Source organism: Lipophrys pholis (assembly GCF_963383615.2).
Source record: "Lipophrys pholis genome assembly, contig: SCAFFOLD_52, whole genome shotgun sequence".
Classification (NCBI taxonomy): Eukaryota; Metazoa; Chordata; class Actinopteri; order Blenniiformes; family Blenniidae; genus Lipophrys; species Lipophrys pholis.
In genome coordinates this window covers 21135-40883 of record NW_028292091.1, presented here as the reverse complement: position 1 = coordinate 40883, position 19749 = coordinate 21135, and the positions used below count along the sequence as shown (strand labels likewise).

General features: G+C 53.3%; 1 protein-coding gene across 1 annotated transcript in view; it reads right to left on the bottom strand.

Moving 5' to 3' along the window:
• The window catches only part of LOC308128191 (titin-like), a gene marked incomplete at its 5' end in the record, with an annotated part of 167030 nt that overhangs the window by 126264 nt on the left and 21017 nt on the right, over positions 1-19749 (bottom strand). Inside the window, 34 exon segments of the mRNA XM_080493900.1 lie at positions 21-98; positions 256-439; positions 521-803; positions 879-1004; positions 1307-1594; positions 1802-1918; positions 1991-2026; positions 2126-2233; positions 2369-2466; positions 2574-2772; positions 3291-3581; positions 4334-4612; positions 4850-5128; positions 6810-7103; positions 7184-7462; positions 9922-10200; positions 10272-10550; positions 11004-11253; positions 11368-11687; positions 13056-13334; positions 13451-13732; positions 14000-14278; positions 14352-14639; positions 14733-15011; positions 15089-15370; positions 15452-15730; positions 16831-17112; positions 17279-17557; positions 17633-17920; positions 18003-18281; positions 18359-18637; positions 18745-18990; positions 19068-19349; positions 19431-19709. Coding sequence (XP_080350026.1) covers positions 21-98; positions 256-439; positions 521-803; positions 879-1004; positions 1307-1594; positions 1802-1918; positions 1991-2026; positions 2126-2233; positions 2369-2466; positions 2574-2772; positions 3291-3581; positions 4334-4612; positions 4850-5128; positions 6810-7103; positions 7184-7462; positions 9922-10200; positions 10272-10550; positions 11004-11253; positions 11368-11687; positions 13056-13334; positions 13451-13732; positions 14000-14278; positions 14352-14639; positions 14733-15011; positions 15089-15370; positions 15452-15730; positions 16831-17112; positions 17279-17557; positions 17633-17920; positions 18003-18281; positions 18359-18637; positions 18745-18990; positions 19068-19349; positions 19431-19709 — 8249 coding nt within the window.

Genomic DNA, 19749 nt, shown 5'->3' with positions numbered 1-19749 from the left:
ATGAGTGTGGTCGCCGTTACCTCAGCCGCTACGCGTCCTTCCAGCTGCTCCATCAGTCGGTCCATGTCCTCCTCCACACGACCGCCCCGATCTACCTCCTACAACAGGACCAGGGACCAGCACAGGTAAGAGACCACAGACCCTCTGCAGACCCTCTACACCCCCTCTACAGACCCTCCGCAGAAACAGTCTGACCAGTTGGACCAGAAGGAGCGGTTGGAACAGGATTCAGTGGAGATGGTCGGATGTTCTCACCCCTTTGCTTGTCTCCATCTCCTTCTCCTTCTTCAGGAACTCCATGGCTTGCAGGATGGCTCGGTAGTCATGGATCCCGTGATCTCGCAGGATCTTCTCGTAGTCTTTGGGGTCCTGACCTCGGAGCAACTCCACAATGTTCACCTCCTCGTCCTTCTTTGGACTCTTCTGCTTGGATGGAGTTCTGATGAGGGAACATAAAACAGACCTGGTTTCTGGTGTTCCTTTGTCTGGACCTTCAGATGGGAGAATCCTGTTGTCGTACTTCTTGAGCATGGTCCTCAGGTCTCCAAGTCCTCCTGCCTCCTCCTTCTTGCAGACCTTGATATCGGCGCTGCACTCGATCTCGCCCTGCTTGTTGGTCGCCACACAGCGGTACTGGCCGGCGTCGGACTTGGTCACCTCTCGGATCTCCAGCTTGGCATCCTGCCCTTTCTGCTCCATGGAGATGCGTCCACCATGGGTCATCTGCCTCCACTTACCTTTCATCCACTTCACGCTGGGGATGGGGTCTCCTCCGATCTTAGCGATGAGTGTGGCGGTTCCCTCTGTGGAAACAGGAGGTCCGGTTAGTCCGGTGCTGTTGGAACTGGACGGGCAGCAGCAAACTGAAGCAGACTCACTCTCGGTGACTGAGACGTTCTGCGCCTCCTCGATGAAGAACAGGTTATCGAGCCGTTTGACTGGAGCAGCAGGAGCTGGGGTGGCGGCCGGGGGGGTGGCCGGGGTGGCCGGGGGGGTGGCCGGGGTGGCCGCGGGGGTGGCGGTACGGGTGGCCACGGGGGTGGCGGCGGGGGTGGCGGCGGGGGTGGCCGCGGGGGTGGCCGCGGGGGTGGCGGCGGGGGTGGCCGCGGGTTCAGCAGCCGCGGGTTCAGCCTTTTTACCTGAAAAGATATTAGACCCACCTGCTGTCACCTACTGATATTATAAGATTAGACATGAACAGACTCCCTGAGTCTTCCTAAACTAGAATGGTCCCCCAGAGGACCCCTGAGGCGACCCCAGGTTTATGGGGCTCACGCAGGTGGATGGCGGTATTGCGGCTGCTCACCGGTGATGGTGACTCTGGACTTGCAGAAGTCACTCCCACTGGCATTGCTCGCCTTGCACAGGTAATCTCCGGCGTCGCTCTTGGACACTTGGCTGACCTCCAGGTTTGCCGTCCCGTCCACAAACGTGACGCGGGTGTTTGCGGCGGACCTGAGCTCCCGACGGTCCTTCATCCACTGAATGGTGAGAGGAGGGGTGCCGACCACGTGACAGCGCAGGTTCAGCTTTTCACCCTCGCTCACCGACACTGGCTCCAGAGGTGCGTCGAACTTGGGAGCCTGGCCACCTTCTGATGGAGAGACAGGCAGAGGGTGAGACGGGTTTGGTTGCATGTCTTCTCATGTGGTTACACAGAAGGACAGAGACAATTGTTTATTTTTCGCCCTGCAGGCTTTTTTTGGATACCATGAAAATAATAAACAGTCATCAGAGATGAACATATTTCTGGTCAAAACGCAGGTAAACGTTGGAGTAACACTGGAGACACTGGGCACACTGGAGACACTGGGCACACTGGAGACACTGGGAACACTGGAGACACTAGGGACACTGGAGACAATGGGATCCCTGGGGACACTGGGACTACTGGTGACACTGGTGACACTGTAGACAACTGAGACACGAGGAACACTGGGAACACTGGGTACACTGGGGACACTGAGAACACTGGGAACACTGTAGACACCTGAGACACAAGGAACACTGGGGACACAGTAGACACCTGAGACACAAGGAACACTGGGAACACTGGGGACACTGAGAACACTGGGAACACTGGGGACACTGTAGACACCTGAGACACTAGGAACACTGGGGATACTGAGAACACTGGGAAAACTGGGAACACTGAAGACACTGGGAACACCGGAGACACTGGGAACACTGGAGACACTGAAGACACTGGGAACACTGGAGACACTGGAGACATCTGAGACACAATCAACACTGGGGATACTGAGAACACTGGAAACACTGGGAACACTGGGAACACTGGAGACACTGGAGACACTGGGATCACTGGAGACACTGAAGACACTGGGAACACTGGAGACACTGGGATCACTGGAGACACTGGGAACCCTGGGAACACTGGCGACACTGGGATCACTGGAGACACTGAAGACACTGGGAACACTGGAGACACTGGGATCACTTGAGACACTGGAGACACAGGGAACACTGGGATCACTGGAGACACTGGGATCACTGGAGACACTGAAGACACTTGGAATACTGGAGACACTGGAGACACTGGGATCACTGGAGACATTGAAGACACTGGGAACACTGGAGACACTGGGATCACTGGAGACACTGAAGACACCGGGAACACTGGAGACACTGGGATCACTGGAGACACTGAAGACACTGGGGACACTGGAGACACTGGGATCACTTGAGACACTGGAGACACTGGGAACACTGGAGACACTGGGATCACTGGAGACACTGGAGACACTGGGATCACTGGAGACATTGAAGACACTGGGAACACTGGAGACACTGGGATCACTGGAGACACTGAAGACACTGGGAACACTGGAGACACTGGGATCACTTGAGACACTGGAGACACTGGGAACACTGGGAACACTGGAGACACTGGGATCACTGGAGACACTGGAGACACTGAAGACACTGGGAACACTGGAGACACTGGGATCACTTGAGACACTGGAGACACTGGGAACACTGGGAACACTGGAGACACTGGGATCACTGGAGACACTGAAGACACCGGGAACACTGGAGACACTGGGATCACTGGAGACATTGAAGACACTGGGAACACTGGAGACACTGGGATCACTTGAGACAATGGAGACACTGGGAACACTGGAGACACTGGAAAAGAGCATGCAGATACAGGAATAAACGGAAGATTTGACAAAGCTACAGAAGGAAAAGAATCCCTGCTGGTCTGCTGACAGAAGAGGAAGGGTTAGGGTTTACCCAGTCACCAGGCTGAGGAGACGCTGCCGTACCTGAGATGGAGAGAGAAACCCGACAGGAGGCTTTACCAGCATCGTTGGACACCTCACAGACGTACAAGCCACTGTCGGAGTCGTTGCAGTCTGTCACACTCAGCACGGCCGCGTAGTTCTGGAAGCTGACGTGGTATTTTCCAGATGGGGAGATCTCCCTGTTGTCCTTGTACCACGTGACAGTCAGAGGTTGAGAGCCGGACACCCGACCCTCCATCTTCACCGTCTTACCTACCGAGTCCAACATGGACTCTGAGGGCCTCTTGGTGAAGGTTGGAGGGACTTTTTGTTCTGTTCAAGGGGGGAAAGGGAAGCAGGTCAGATATTATTGTGACTAAAGGTTTGAAGCAGGCCACTGGGCCTTCACCACAGCAGAGGGGACAACATGAAGACAACCTGCAACACTGAGGCGGAGACAGAATGCAACCGACCAACAATGGCCCCCCAGCGAGTTCATCAGTCAAGTAGGTTCTTATCTGACCGACATGAGGAGCGCATGCTCTCAGGTACCCTGGAAACCATCAACGACTGTCTGGACACAAGAACCACATTCCTGAACATGGACAACGCAACCCAGGACGCTTCAAGGACAAAACGGTTCTGTTACCGACAAGAACCACATTCCTGAACATGGACAACGCAACCAAGGATGCTTCAAGGACAAAACGGTTCTGTTACCGACAAGAACCACATTCCTGAACATGGACAACGCAACCAAGGACACTTCAAGGACAAAACGGTTCTGTTACCGACAAGAACCACATTCCTGAATATGGACAACGCAACCAAGGACACTTCAAGGACAAAACGGTTCTGTTACCGACAAGAACCACATTCCTGAACATGGACAACGCAACCAAGGACACTTCAAGGACAAAACGGTTCTGTTACCGACAAGAACCACATTCCTGAACATGGACAACGCAACCAAGGACACTTCAAGGACAAAACGGTTCTGTTACCGACAAGAACCAGAAGGACCAGACCACCGGGTTAGTCAATGAAAACACATGTGAGCAACGAGATGCCGGTTACTGGGTTACCTATTTTAACAAGGGCATGACATGTATCGTTTCCTTCAGCATTGGTAATTTCACAGGTGTATGTCCCTGCAGCCGCCATGCGGTCGCTGTGGAGGACCTCCAGGACGCAGGAGGACTGGGTGGTCCTGACGTTGTACTGGTAAGAGGCCCAGATGAGCTTGTTATCCTTCTTCCAGGTGACAAAGACGCGCTGGCTGCCGGAATACCTGCATTCCAGCCTCAGAGGTTGACCCAGCTCATGGGACACGTCCTCCAGCTTCTGGACAAAGCGAACGGGTTCTGAGAGAAGCAACGTGGGAATCAGTCACAGCGCCGGCAGAACAAAGACTGGTTCTGTCCAGAGGAGTCCAACGTGTTCCCTACAGACAACCTATGTGCAGGTAGCAAGCCTTACGTCTAGGTGGAGCTGGGTGGAGCTGGGCGGAGCTGGGTGGAGCTGGGTGGAGCTGGGCGGAGCTATGTGAGGCGTTTACAGTGGGCATGCGTCAGGCGGCTGAAGCTGCTGGTTAGTGTTACCTAGTCGGACATAAGCATGGCAGACATCTGAGCCCTCGGCATTGGAAATTTCACACGTGTATCTTCCTCGCGCGTCCTCGCGATCGCAGTTCAGGACGTCCAGCACACAGCTGCAGGTTGTGGTCTTCACATTGTACTGATAGGACGCCCAGATTGGGCGGCCATCTTTCTTCCAGCTCACGCTCACTCTGGGGTTGCCCACGAATGCGACTCTGAGTGTGAGCGGCTGGCCGACCCTGAACGAGAGGTTTTCCAGCTTCCGGATGAACCGAGCTGGTTCTGTAAGGAGTAGTGGGGGGTGGGGGTGGGGGGTGGGGGTGGGGGGGGGGGGGGGGGGGGTTAGACGCAGAGCCAGCAGCACTTATAATTACAATTCAGGCATGAATGTGTAATTATAATAGATGAATGTTAGTTTAGCTTCAGTGGATGTTTTAAACCCAAGTTTCTTCCTGCTCCTGCTTCTTCATTCCCAAGGAGGGTGGTGGTGGGTGGAGAGTGAGGATGGTGTGTGTTGTGTTGTGGCTCGAAGGTGGTGGCTGGAGGGTGGTGGTTGGTAGGTGGTGGTTGGAAGGTGGAGGAATGTTGGTGGTAGGTGGAGGATAGTGGTGGGAGGGTGGTGTGTGGTGGCTGGAGGGTGGTGGCTGGAGGGTGGTGGCTGGAGGGTGGTGGTTGGAAGGTAGTGTGTGGTGGTTGGAGGGTGGTGGCTGGAGGGTGGTGGTTGGAAGGTAGTGTGTGGTGGTTGGAGGGTGGTGGTTGGAGGGTGGTGGTTGGAAGGTAGTGTGTGGTGGTTGGAGGGTGGTGGTTGGAGGGTGGTGGTTGGAAGGTAGTGTGTGGTGGTTGGAGGGTGGTGGTTGGAGGGTGGTGGTTGGAAGGTAGTGTGTGGTGGTTGGAGGGTGGTGGTTGGAGGGTGGTGGTTGGAAGGTAGTGTGTGGTGGTTGGAGGGTGGTGGCTGGAGGGTGGTGGTTGGAAGGTAGTGTGTGGTGGTTGGAGGGTGGTGGTTGGAGGGTGGTGGTTGGAAGGTAGTGTGTGGTGGTTGGAGGGTGGTGGCTGGAGGGTGGTGGTTGGAAGGTAGTGTGTGGTGGTTGGAGGGTGGTGGTTGGAAGGTGGTGGTTGGAAGGTAGTGTGTGGTGGTTGGAGGGTGGTGGTTGGAGGGTGGTGGTTGGAAGGTAGTGTGTGGTGGTTGGAGGGTGGTGGTTGGAGGGTGGTGGTTGGAGGGTAGTGTGTGGTGGTTGGAGGGTAGTGGTTGGAGGGTGGTGGTTGGAGGGTGGTGGTTGGAGGGTAGTGTGTGGTGGTTGGAGGGTGGTGGTTGGAAGGTGGTGGTTGGAAGGTAGTGTGTGGTGGTTGGAGGGTGGTGGTTGGAGGGTGGTGGTTGGAGGGTAGTGTGTGGTGGTTGGAGGGTAGTGGTTGGAGGGTGGTGGTTGGAGGGTGGTGGTTGGAGGGTAGTGTGTGGTGGTTGGAGGGTGGTGGTTGGAGGGTGGTGGTTGGAAGGTAGTGTGTGGTGGTTGGAGGGTGGTGGTTGGAGGGTAGTGTGTGGTGGCTGGAGGGTGGTGGTTGGAGGGTAGTGTGTGGTGGTTGGAGGGTAGTGTGTGGTGGTTGGAGGGTAGTGTGTGGTGGTTGGAGGGTGGTGGTTGGAGGGTAGTGTGTGGTGGTTGGAGGGTAGTGTGTGGTGGTTGGAGGGTGGTGGTTGGAGGGTGGTGGTTGGAAGGTAGTGTGTGGTGGTTGGAGGGTGGTGGTTGGAGGGTGGTGGTTGGAGGGTAGTGTGTGGTGGTTGGAGGGTAGTGTGTGGTGGCTGGAGGGTGGTGGTTGGAGGGTAGTGTGTGGTGGCTGGAGGGTGGTGGTTGGAGGGTAGTGTGTGGTGGTTGGAGGGTAGTGTGTGGTGGTTGGAGGGTGGTGTGGTGGGTGGGGTTGAGCTCCATTGGGAAGAGGAAGTGGAGCAGGATGGAGGAGGGTTCTCTGGTACCTTTGCCGGAGGGTTCCAGGACCACCTGAGCATCACAGGCGTCTGAACCTGCAGCGTTAGAAAGGCGGCAGGCGTACATGCCGGCGGCGCCCCGGCCGCCATTGCTCAGGATGTCCAGGGTGCACGTGGAGTCGGTGGCTCGCACGTTGAATCTGTCGGAGGACGCGATGTCTTTTCCGTCCTTTGTCCAGCTCACCTGCACATGCTGGCTGCCAGCAAAGGTGCAGGTGAGACTCAGCGAGTCACCGGGACGGTACGACGTGTCCTGCAGCTTTTTCACGAAGCGCACCGGCTCTGGGAGAAGCAACAGCGGGGTTAGTGATGTCATGTGACCTGAGCCGTGGGCCAATGGGTGAGGCGGGAGGGGGGGCTACCTAAAGTGACCTGGGCGTGGCAGACGGCCGAGCTGCCGGCGTTGGAGATGTGACAGCAGTACTTCCCAGCGGCCTCCTCGCGGTCGCTGTTCAGTACCTCCAGTACACAGCCGCCGTCCCCCGTCTTCACGTTGTACTTGTACGAGGCCCAGACGGGCTTCCCGTCTTTGGTCCAGCTCACGTGGACGTGGGGACTGCCTGTGAAGGTGACGTGAAGCCGGAGAGGACGGCCGACCCTGAAGGTCACGTCCTGCAGCTTCTGCAGGAAGCGCACCGGTTCTACGGGAGGCCAGGTCAGTGGTTAGAGCGGGCGGGTCAGGGTTCGAACCGGGACACTTTCAGGGTGAAGCTCATCGCGCCCAGTTTATCATTAACTCTTCGTCCATGTGTCCTGATGTTCTTTACATGGTCCCATGGTAGTTTGGTGTATTGTGTTTGTGGTACTTGTTTGGTAGTTTGGTGTATTGTGTTTGTGGTACTTGTTTGGTGTTTTGGTGTATTGTGTCTGTGGTACTTGTTTGGTGTTTTTAATGTATTGTGTTTGTGGTACTTGTTTGGTGTTTTGGTGTATTGTGTCTGTGGTACTTGTTTGGTGTTTTTAATGTATTGTGTTTGTGGTACTTGTTTGGTGTTTTTAATGTATTGTGTTTGTGGTACTTGTTTGGTATTTGGTGTATTGTGTTTGTGGTACTTGTTTGGTGTTTTTGGTGTATTGTGTCTGTGGTACTTGTTTGTTATTTTTGTGTATTGTGTTTGTGGTACTTGTTTGGTATTTTTGTTTATTGTGTTTGTGGTACTTGTTTGGTATTTTTGTTTATTGTGTTTGTGGTACTTGTTTGGTATTTTTGTTTATTGTGTTTGTGGTACTTGTTTGTTATTTTTGTGTATTGTGTTTGTGGTACTTGTTTGGTATTTTTGTTTATTGTGTTTGTGGTACTTGTTTGTTATTTTTGTGTATTGTGTTTGTGGTACTTGTTTGTTATTTTTGTTTATTGTGTTTGTGGTACTTGTTTTTGTGTTTTTGTGTATTGTGTGTGTGGTACTTGTTTGGTATTTTGTGTATTTTGTCTGTGGTACTTATTTTGGTATTTTTGGTGTATTGTGTTTGTGGTACTTGTTTGGTATTTTGGTGTATTGTGTTTGTGGTACTTGTTTGGTATTTGGTGTATTGTGTTTGTGGTACTTGTTTGGTGTTTTTGGTGTATTGTGTTTGTGGTACTTGTTTGGTATTTTTGTTTATTGTGTTTGTGGTACTTGTTTGGTATTTTGGTGTATTGTGTGTGTGGTACTTGTTTGGTATTTTGGTGTATTGTGTTTGTGGTACTTGTTTGGTATTTGGTGTATTGTGTTTGTGGTACTTGTTTGGTGTTTTTGGTGTATTGTGTCTGTGGTACTTGTTTGTTATTTTTGTGTATTGTGTTTGTGGTACTTGTTTGGTATTTTGGTTTATTGTGTTTGTGGTACTTGTTTGGTATTTTGGTGTATTGTGTGTGTGGTACTTGTTTGGTATTTTGGTGTATTGTGTTTGTGGTACTTGTTTGGTATTTGGTGTATTGTGTCTGTGGTACTTGTTTGTTATTTTTGTGTATTGTGTTTGTGGTACTTGTTTGGTATTTTTGTTTATTGTGTTTGTGGTACTTGTTTGGTATTTTGGTGTATTGTGTGTGTGGTACTTGTTTGGTATTTTGTGTATTTTGTCTGTGGTACTTGTTTGGTATTTTTGGTGTATTGTGTACGTGGTACTTGTTTGGTATTTTGTGTATTGTGTGTGTGGTACTTGTTTGGTATTTTGTTTATTGTGTTTGTGGTACTTGTTTTTGTGTTTTTGTGTATTGTGTTTGTGGTACTTGTTTGGTATTTTTGTTTATTGTGTTTGTGGTACTTGTTTGGTATTTTGGTGTATTGTGTGTGTGGTACTTGTTTGGTATTTTGGTGTATTGTGTTTGTGGTACTTGTTTGGTATTTGGTGTATTGTGTGTGTGGTACTTGTTTGGTATTTTGTGTATTTTGTCTGTGGTACTTGTTTGGTATTTTTGGTGTATTGTGTTTGTGGTACTTGTTTGGTATTTTGGTGTATTGTGTACGTGGTACTTGTTTGGTATTTTGTGTATTGTGTGTGTGGTACTTGTTTGGTATTATGTGTATTGTGTTTGTGGTACTTGTTTGGTATTTTGTGTATTGTGTTTGTGGTACTTGTTTGGTATTTTGTGTATTGTGTTTGTGGTACTTGTTTGGTATTTTGTGTATTGTGTGTGTGGTACTTGTTTGGTATTTTGTGTATTGTGTGTGTGGTACTTGTTTGGTATTATGTGTATTGTGTTTGTGGTACTTGTTTGGTATTTTGTGTATTGTGTTTGTGGTACTTGTTTGGTATTTTGTGTATTGTGTTTGTGGTACTTGTTTGGTATTTTGTGTATTGTGTGTGTGGTACTTGTTTGGTATTTTTGGTGTATTGTGTTTGTGGTACTTGTTTGGTATTTTGGTGTATTGTGTGTGTGGTACTTGTTTGGTATTATGTGTATTGTGTCTGTGGTACTTGTTTGGTATTTTTGGTGTATTGTGTTTGTGGTACTTGTTTGGTATTTTGGTGTATTGTGTGTGTGGTACTTGTTTGGTATTATGTGTATTGTGTCTGTGGTACTTGTTCCGTAGTGTTTCGTTGTGTTCCCACGGTGAGGGAGCGAATAGCAGAATGATAAGCTGGGCGTCCTGAGCCGTCGTCATGGTTACGGCGTTACCTAGCGTGACACGTGCGGAGCACAGCACGCGGTTCTGGGAGTTGGACACCTCGCAGGCGTACGTGCCGGCGGCGTCCAGCCGGTCGCTGTTCAGTACGTGCAGCACGCTGCAGTCCCGCCCCGTCTTCACGTCGTATTTGTACGACGCCCAGATGGGCTTCCCGTCTTTGGTCCAGCTGACGTGGAGCGGCGGGCTGCCGCTGAAGGCGCAGTACAGCGCCAGCAGCCGGCCCAGCCGGTAGGTGGCGTCTCGCAGCGGGCTGGTGAAGCTAACGGGCTCTGGAGGAGGTAGCGGGGGGTTAGCGGCGAGAGAGGAGGGGCGGAGCTACGGCTGGAGGAAAGAGGGTTACCTATCTGGACCGTGGCGTGGCAGATTGCCGAACCCTCCGAGTTGGAGATCCGGCAGGAGTACCTGCCGGCGGCGTCGCGCCGGTCGCTGTTCAGCACGTCCAGCCTGCTGGAGACGCGCGTGGTGTGGACATTGTATTTGTAGGACGCCCAGATGGGCGTCCCGTCCTTCATCCAGCTGACGTGGATCCTCTGGCTGCCGGTGAAGCTGCACTCCAGCTGCAGAGGCCGACCCACCTGATAGTAGCCGTCGCTGAGCTTCTTCACGAAGCTGACCGGCTCTACGGGGTCGGCAGGAAGGTCACCCGTTAGAACCGGCCAATCAGAGAGAGCCTCCCAAACAGCGTCCTCCTGGAGGACCTATGGCTGCTCCTCGGTGAGTCTAACAGTTTCCACCAAGTATTGATTCAGTATTGATCCCATCCACAGTGTGAAACGGAGCTCTACATCATATTTGTACATTTTCTTGTGTGTAATCCGAGTATTTGTTCTCGTATCAGAGAAGGATTCTTAGGAACATGAATGACTGCAGTACCTCCGGCTTCCAGCAGGGGACCTGAACTAAGCAGCAGCCGGGCTTGATAAGTTCAGGATGAAAACATTTTACTGCAACGTCACTTTTTACCTAGCGTGACGTTAGCGTGACGTTAGCGTGACGTTAGCGTGACGTTAGCGTGTCAGTAGCATGGTAGCTGTTACCTAGCGTGACGTTAGCATGATGTTAGTGCGGTTACCTAGCGTGACGTTAGCATGGCAGACGTCGCTTCCTTCGCCGTTGGTGATCTCGCAGGTGTATTGGCCCGCGGCGTCGCGGCGGTCAGAGTTGAGCACCTGCAGCGTGCAGGTGTCCCGAGTCGTCTTCACGGTGTACTTGTAGGACGCCCAGATGAGCTCCCCGTCCTTCCTCCAGGTCACGTGCACGCGCTGGCTGCCGCTGTACGTACACGTGAGGCTCAGCGGCTCGCCGAGCCTGTAAGACGTGTCCTGCAGCGTTCTGAGGAATCGAACCGGTTCTGAGAGGAGTGAAGGTCGGTTAGTAGCATGTCGCTAGCTGGTAATGCTATAAGGCAGTGGAGGGCATGCATGGCGTCGTCAGACCGTTTGGTGGGCCGCCAGCAGGGGGCGTGCCGGGACTTTACCTAAACTAACTCGAGCTTGGCACACGTCGCTTCCCGCCTCGTTGGAGACCTGGCAGGAGTACGATCCGGCCGCCTCGGGCCGGTCGGAGTTCAGGACCTCCAGGATGCAGCTGGACTCGCCGGTCTTGACGTTGTACTTGTAGGACGCCCAGATGGGCGTCCCGTCCTTCTTCCAGGACACGTAGACGCGCTGGCTGCCGATGTACGTGCACACTAGTCTCAATGGCTGGCCGACCACGAAGGTGGTGTCTTCCAGGCGCTTGATAAAACGCACCGGCTCTGGGAGAAGCAAGGCAGCGTTAGTGCGTCACACTTCAGTTAGCTTAGCCATTAGCAATGAAGCAGCTGCTAGCGACACGCGAACAACAATCAATACCTGAAAGACTCGTCCGGGCCTGTAATAACACTGTATACCAGCAGGGGGCGCTGGAAGTCACTCCACAACAAAACACTGACCCCGGTCAGTACTGCCACCTACAGCACACGTCTGGTATCGCCCACCATGTCACCTCACTCGTCTCCCCGTTTTCACATCAATGAATAAACTAAATATAGAAACAAAGGTTCCTCAAACAAACCGACCAATCACAGCCCGAACAGCTTGTGATGTCAGAAGATCCCCGTTGACTTTCCAAATCTTTTTCTGCAGTTCACCGTTATATTTTCACTGAGACTCAAAACAAAACTTCATCGTCTCTAAAACGAACTCGTTCCGGTTCCAAAACGTTTTTTTGTGAAGGGAAGTTCCAAACACTTTTGGCGCTCTTCCATGACAGTGCTGGTACTGCTCGGCTCGGCTCGGCTCGGCTCGGCTCCTTCGCCATTACAATACGGCGCTACCTTGGAGTCATCAGAGCTTTTCTCCATCGTGCCAAAGTCGTGCCCCCGATAGAAATGATCAACTCAAATGATATCATATTACAAAATGTCCTGATTGTTATGATCGTGTTTTATTGTCAAGGTAGGCTTCACTGTCCGGTGTTTCGGTTTAACTGGTGCCCCTGTTAACTGGTGACTTCTGCCAGCAGCCGTCAGCAGCAGCTGATGTTACAATAAGAGAAACGCTCCGATACTTTAAGCTTTAATGGAAACACGGTTAGACTAGGCTAGTTAACCGAAACACTGGTGGTATCGATGGGTGGCCATCAGCTCATAGTCGAGTCGGTCCGGGCAGAGTCGAGTCGAGTCGAGTCGAGTCGAGTCGAGTCGAGTCGAGTCTAGATGGATTGGGTTTGGCCGAACAGAGTCGAGTCGAGTGGAGTCGGATCAAGTAGAGTCGGGCCAAGTTGAGTCAAGCCGAGTAGAGTCGGGCCGAATGGAGTCAGGCCGAATGGAGTCGGGCCGAGTAGAGTCGGGCCGAGTAGAGTCGGGCCGAGTAGAGTCAGGCCGAGTAGAGTCGGGCCGAGTAGAGTCGGGCCGAGTTGAGTCAGGCCGAATGGAGTCGGGCCGAGTAGAGTCGGGCCGAGTAGAGTCAGGCCGAGTAGAGTCGGGCCGAGTAGAGTCGAGTAGGTTCTAGCGGAAAAGACGCATTGGAGGAGAAACGACAATTTTACGTGTACGATTTGTTTGTGCTTCACAAATTGAACTCGGCATTCATCTTTCAACCTGAAGTCAATCAGAGGACAGACAAGAGAAAACGGGCTTCACCTTTCACCGTCACTTGGCAGCTGGTGGAGGCGGAGCCTATGCGGTTCTCGGCCGTGCAGGCGTACTCGCCATGATCGAACTTGGTGCTATTGATCACTTTCAGTGAGGCCACGCCTCCTACGAACTCCATGGAGCACGTGTTGGACTTGCGCAGCTTCCCACCAGCTTTGAACCACGAGACAGAGATGTCGGGCGTTCCTGCGATACGGCTCTCCAGGGTGATGACCTCACCCACGACCACGGCCAAAGGCTGCAGCTTGTCGACAAAGTACGGTCGCTCTGGGGTGACAGACGGCGATGAGGGTTTAGTACAGACCACAATGGAGAGTTAATGAATGAATGAATGAAGACGATGGGATGAAGTGAGCGACGGCACGCGCTCGCCATGGTTTTACCTAGGATGGACACTTGAGCTTCACATCGGTCACTTCCCACTCCGTTGTCCACCTGGCAGGAGTACCTGCCGGCGGCCTCCAGGCGGTCGGAGTTCAGGACCTCCAGGATGCAGGAGGTGTCGGTGGTGATCACGTTGTACTGGTACGAGCCCCAGATCGGCTTCCCGTCCTTCTTCCAGCTCACGTCGACCTGCGGTGTCCCGGCGAATGTCACCTCCAGCCTCAAAGGCTTGCCCTTCTCCGTGGAAATGTCCCGCAGCTTCTTGATGAAGTGGACGGGCTCTGAGGGTCAGGCAAGGTGAGAGACAGGCATGGTGAGAGACAGGCATGGTGAGAGACAGGTATGGTGAGAGAGACAGGCACAGGAAGAGAGACAGGTATGGTGAGACAGATGGACAGAAAGACAGGCAGTTTCAGGACAGACAGATGGTTTCAGATCAGAAAGAAAGAGACAGTCAGACAGATGGTTTCAGGACAGAGAGACAGTCAGTCAGACAGACAGACAGACAGACAGACAGACAGACGGTTTCAGGACAGAGGCTCACAGACCTTTGACGAACAGGTATGCCGGGCAGCTCTCCTTGCCGGCCTCGTTGAGGGCCTGGCAGGTGAACTCTCCGGCGTGCGCCGGCTCCACGTGGTGCAGCACCAGCATGGCCACATTGTTCTCCAGCGAAATCTCGCAGCCGCGGCCATGTTGCATCTCCTTCACTCCCCGGAACCACTTCACCTTCAGCGGCGCGCTGCCTTGCACTTTGGCTGAGAAACACACGGTTTTGCCAGGAAGCGTTTCCTTGTTCTGTGGCGGTTCGAGGAACGAAGGAGGTTCTGGATTGGGACGACAAATGAAGAGGTTATTTTGGGAGGTGATCCTGGCGGAGGAACCCTGGATGTCACTTACCCGTCACGTTCATGGCAGCGCTCGTCTCGGCAGCACCTGCAGCGTTGCTGGCTTTGCACATGTACTTGCCGACGTCGGACGTGCTGATGGCGAGGACTCTGAGTCTGCAGCTGTTATCGGTGCAGCTGATGTCGTAGTTCAGGCCACTGCCGATCTCCTGACCGTTGTGGAACCAGGAGGTGGTGAGAGGAGCCGAACCGGTGACCTTACACTCCATCTCGCCAGGTTTACCGACGACCAGGTGGGCGTCCCGCAGCTTCTTGATGAAGCTTGGAGGGATCAGCTTATCTGTGGTCGTAAAACAACAGATTGGCATGTTTCCAAACAGGCAGCGGGTTCAGGACACTCCTGAAGGACAACGTCTACACGGTGACCACCGACCTGACACAGAGAGTTTGGTGCTGCACGACGCCGAGCCCACGTGGTTCGTAACCTCCACTTTGTAATCTCCAGCGTCTCCTTTGTCGGCAGAGCGGATCTTAAGGGTGGCGACCTTCTTAGAGAAGACCGTCTGGTACTTGGCGCCCACCGAGATGGCCTTGTTATCCTTGAACCACTTAACTTTCAGCTCTGGAGAACCAGAAACTGTGACGTCCAGAGCCACGTTGTCTCCAGACGTCACGTTCAAAGACTCGGGACTGTCCACGATGGTTGCCGGTTCTAGGAATCATTGGAAGAAAACACTGAACTAAACGAATCCTCACACGGTACCTGACGGAGTCTGGAGGTCTACAAACCTAGAACTGTGACTTGAGAGACGGACTCCACCACGCCGGAGTCATTCCTCAGCTGGCAGGTGTATTTCCCGGCCGTGGTGGAGTCAGCTTTGGGAACTACCAGAGTGACCACGTTGTTCTCGACGGTGATCTTCCTGTTGTCACCCTCTCTCAGGATGTGGTCTTTGTCCTGGACCCAGGACACTGCCAGAGGCTCGGAGCCCTTCACGGTGGCCGTGAGGGTCAGCTGCTGGCCGACCTGCACCGACTGGTCCAGCAGCTTCTTGACAAACGCTGGTTGTTCTGAAGGAGAGACGACAGGTGAGGAGGAGCCGTGGCAGGTGGACCAAGCGGTGGAGAAACCCTCGCCAACCAGCTACTGACCTTTCAGAGTGATGTTGGTGTGGCACGACTCGCTTCCCACATTATTTGACACCCGGCACTCGTAGAGGCCGGCGTCGTCTTGTTCCAGCTTCATGATGTGGAGAGCGGCAGAGCTGCCCTCCGACACGATCTTGTGTCTCCTGCTCTCCTTCAGAGGACGCCGGTCTTTGTACCAGCTGACCTGGAACGGCGGCGTGCCGTAGATCTCACAGTGCAGACTGGCGTCTTTCCCTTTGACGCCTTCCACCGGGCTGGGAGTCTTAGTGAAGGACGGTGATTCTGGAAAATATACCGGGACACGTTAAGAGACACACAAGCAGAACTTCAGGATGGATCCAGTGGATGGTGGTGGTGTTGTGTGTGGGGGTGGGGGTGGGGGTGGGGGTGGGGGGGATGTGATACGGTGACTAGGAGATGTAACTGTAATTTGAATACAGATTAAAACTATGGTCTGTTCCCCTCTCCCAATCTGTCTGTGTGTCCTCTCCCTTCCTCTCTGTCCTCACCCCAACTGGAACCACAGAAAATCTCCTCCTCTGAGTCTGGTTCTGCAGGTTTCTCCTCTGGGTCTGGTTCTACAGGTTTCTCCTCTGAGTCTGGTTCTGCAGGTTTCTCCTCTGAGTCTGGTTCTACAGGTTTCTCCTCTGAGTCTGGTTCTGCAGGTTTCTCCTCTGAGTCTGGTTCTACAGGTTTCTCCTCTGAGTCTGGTTCTGCAGGTTTCTCCTCTCAGTCTGGTTCTACAGGGTTGTCTGATTCTGCAGGTTTCTCCTCTGAGTCTGGTTCTACAGGTTTCTCCTCTGAGTCTGGTTCTGCAGGTTTCTCCTCTGAGTCTGGTTCTGCAGGTTTCTCCTCTGAGTCTGGTTCTACAGGTTTCTCCTCTGAGTCTGGTTCTGCAGGTTTCTCCTCTGAGTCTGGTTCTGCAGGTTTCTCCTCTCAGTCTGGTTCTACAGGGTTGTCTGATTCTGCAGGTTTCTCCTCTGAGTCTGGTTCTACAGGTTTCTCCTCTGAGTCTGGTTCTGCAGGTTTCTCCTCTGAGTCTGGTTCTGCAGGTTTCTCCTCTGAGTCTGGTTCTACAGGTTTCTCCTCTGAGTCTGGTTCTACAGGTTTCTCCTCTCAGTCTGGTTCTACAGGTTTCTCCTCTGAGTCTGGTTCTACAGGTTAAACTATAAACAAGGTGCAGGAGGTTAAAGGTTAACCTACCCGTTTGTTGTCGTTAGCTGTTGAAAGTAACTAAAAAAGTGACTTGTGATCTAACTGAGTTACTTTTTAAAGGAGTAACTAGTAATCACTAATTGGATTACTTTTTCCAGGTAACTGTGCCACTGTAATATTGTGAGCGAGACGCGAGACGACGTTGGGGACAGGTTGGACGGGCTGACCTTGGACGGTGAGGACGGTGCTGCAGCTGACGCAGCCGGCGTCGTTGGAGGCCTCGCAGGTGTAGGTGGCGCTGTCCTGGAAGCGTGCGCTGCGCAGCTGCAGGTATGCGGTGGAGTCCACCAACATGGTCTTGTAGTTGTCGTCGTCGCTGATCTTTTGGTCGTGTTTGAACCAGCACATGGTGAGGGAGCGGGCGCTGGTGGCCTTGCACTCCAGGCGGTGACCTTCACACTGCTTCACGAAGGTCGCGGGAGGCAGTCTGACCACAAACTGAGGAGGTTCTGCAAAGTGAGAGAGAACGCGTTAGAACCGACATGACAGGAGGACGAGTCCTGGACGAGTCCTGGACGAGTCCTGGACAAAGGAGACGGACGGAGAAGCAAAGAGCAGCTGTGAAACAGAAGCCAGCGGCCGTGACGGTGGACGGAAGAGGAAAAGCAGTCCAACCTTTCACCAACAACTCCGCCGCACTTTTCACCGCGCCGGCTTCATTGCTAACTTGGCAGGAGTACAAGCCGCCGTGCAGCGGCCCGACCGACTGCAGCTCCACGGAGGAGGAGTTCTGCTCCACCCTGACGGTGCACTGTGGCCCCGTCATCAGCTCCACCTCATCTTTCAGCCATTTCACCGTGAACGGCGGCGTCCCTTCAAAGACGCTCTTGAGGAGCACGGCGGACTTGGGCAGCACGGCCTGAGACTCGGGCTCGGCCGTGAACCTGGGAGGAACTAGAACCACACAGACACAAGGTTTACAGGCGTGACAGACACCAGCCACTGCACAGACCCAGAGCGAGAGCTGACCTTTGGCGGTGACCACACCACTGCACACGCAGCTGCCGGCGGCATTGGACACGCTACAGGAGTACTCTCCCGTGTCCGCGCTCCGGTTCAGTCTGAACTCCAGAGACATGATGTTGTCAGTGTGCAGGACTTTGTACTTGGAGCTGCTGCTGATCTTTTCCTGCCCTTTGCTCCACTGCACGGTCAGCGGCAGAGAGCCGGCGGCTGTACACTCCAGAGTCAGCAGTGAACCCATGAGGGCTTGAAGGTTGGACAGTTTCCTAGTGAAGGTGGGAGGGAGGACCTCCTCTGTGTGGAGCAACATCACAAGACGGTTAGAGGCAGAGCAACCAGCACCTCAGCCGCTCTGGATTTCTCTGACGCCACCGACCTAAAACCACCAGCCGGACTTTACAGCTGCAGGACCCCACCCCGTTCCTGGCCTGGAACTCGTACTCGCCAGCGTCCTGCAGCTCGCAGGGGGCTACGTTCAGAGTGCTCAGCTGGTTCTCGTACAGCAGCTGATGCTTCCTGCTGGACTCCAGCTCTTCGCCGTCTTTCAGCCAGCGCACACTGATCTGAGGAGTACCGGCCACTCTGCATTCCAGACTGACCGGGTCTCCGCGGGTCACTTTGACCAGCTCGGGCTTCTGCCGGATGGTGGGCGGCTCTACAAAGCCCAGAAGAAGAGGTGAGACCGTGCTGTTGGTGATACTGACCTGCTTCTGGGTGGAGGCTTTGCCGTACCTTGCACGATGAGCGTGGCGGCACATCGGTCCTGCCCGGCCTCATTGATGGCCTGGCAGCTGAACCCCCCACTGTGAGCCGCTTCACACGCAGGGATCCTGAGACACGCCTGGTTGTTCTCAAACGTCCTCTCAATCTGTGGATCCTCGGAGATCCAGTTCTCATCTTTCTGCCACTGCACCGAGATAGGCGGCGAGCCCTCCACGCAGCAGCAGAACACGGCCACGTCTCCCACCACCGTGGACACGTTTTCCATTTGTTTGACAAATTTCGGAGGAACTGACAGGAAGAAAAGGTTTGTTGACTCGGGGACGAGAGGACAGATGTGTCAGGGTTTCACGTCAGATCACACCAACCTTTAAGAGACAATGAGGCAAAAGTTTCACAACTCCCGACGTCGTTGGTGACCACACACCGATAGGCACCGACGTCGTGGTGTCCACAGTCCTGGACCTTCAGGCCCACCTTCTCACCGTCAACAATGAGGAACTTTTGGCTGGACTTGATTGGTTTTTGGTCTTTGAACCACGTGACTGTAAAAGGGGCACTTCCTGCCATTGTGCAGTCAAACACTGCGGTGGAACCTTTAACAACTTGTAGAGACGGCAGCTCCTTGACGAACGATGGTATTTCTGAAATAAAGAGGTAACATGACCTGTGGATCCTGGCTGTGGAACCTTTCTGGGCTGCGGGACAAGAGAGGACCAACCTTTCACGTCCAGGCTGAAGGTGCAGCTCTCCATGCCTGCCTCGTTGCAGATCTCACAGAAGTACTTTCCTCCGTCACTCTCAGTAATGTCACAGATCTCTAACGTGGCCAAAGAGTCTGAAAACCACGTGGTGTGTCTGACGCTCTGCTGGACTTCGGCTCCGTCTCTGAACCAGCGTACAGAGATCTGTGGAGAACCGGCCACCTTACACTCAAACACCTTGCTGTCTCCGACTCGCACTAACGAAACATCCTCAGGCTTTTCTACAAAATATGGAGGTTCTGCAAAAGACGAATACAAAAGTTACTAAAGTTTGTCCTTCACAGCAAGAATACCGACCATCTTGGGAAGTGACCGTTAACCTTTGACGAAGAGCGCCGCCTGGCAGGACGTGGCACCCACATCGTTCTGGATCTGACAGACGTAGTCTCCAGAGTCGGAGGTTTTAGCGAAGAAGAACTCAAGTGAGCTGGAGCTGTTGCTTCTGGACACACTACAGTCGGCACTGGGTAAGACCTCCTTCTGGTTTTTGAACCACTTGATGGTCAGCGGCGGCGTGCCGGTCATGTGGACATTAAACATGACCTTTGACCCGGGTAAAACCTCTCTGGGTTGGGGTTTTTGGAGAACACATGGTGGCTCTGTGGGCGAACCAAACGTCTGTTACAACACGACCGATGT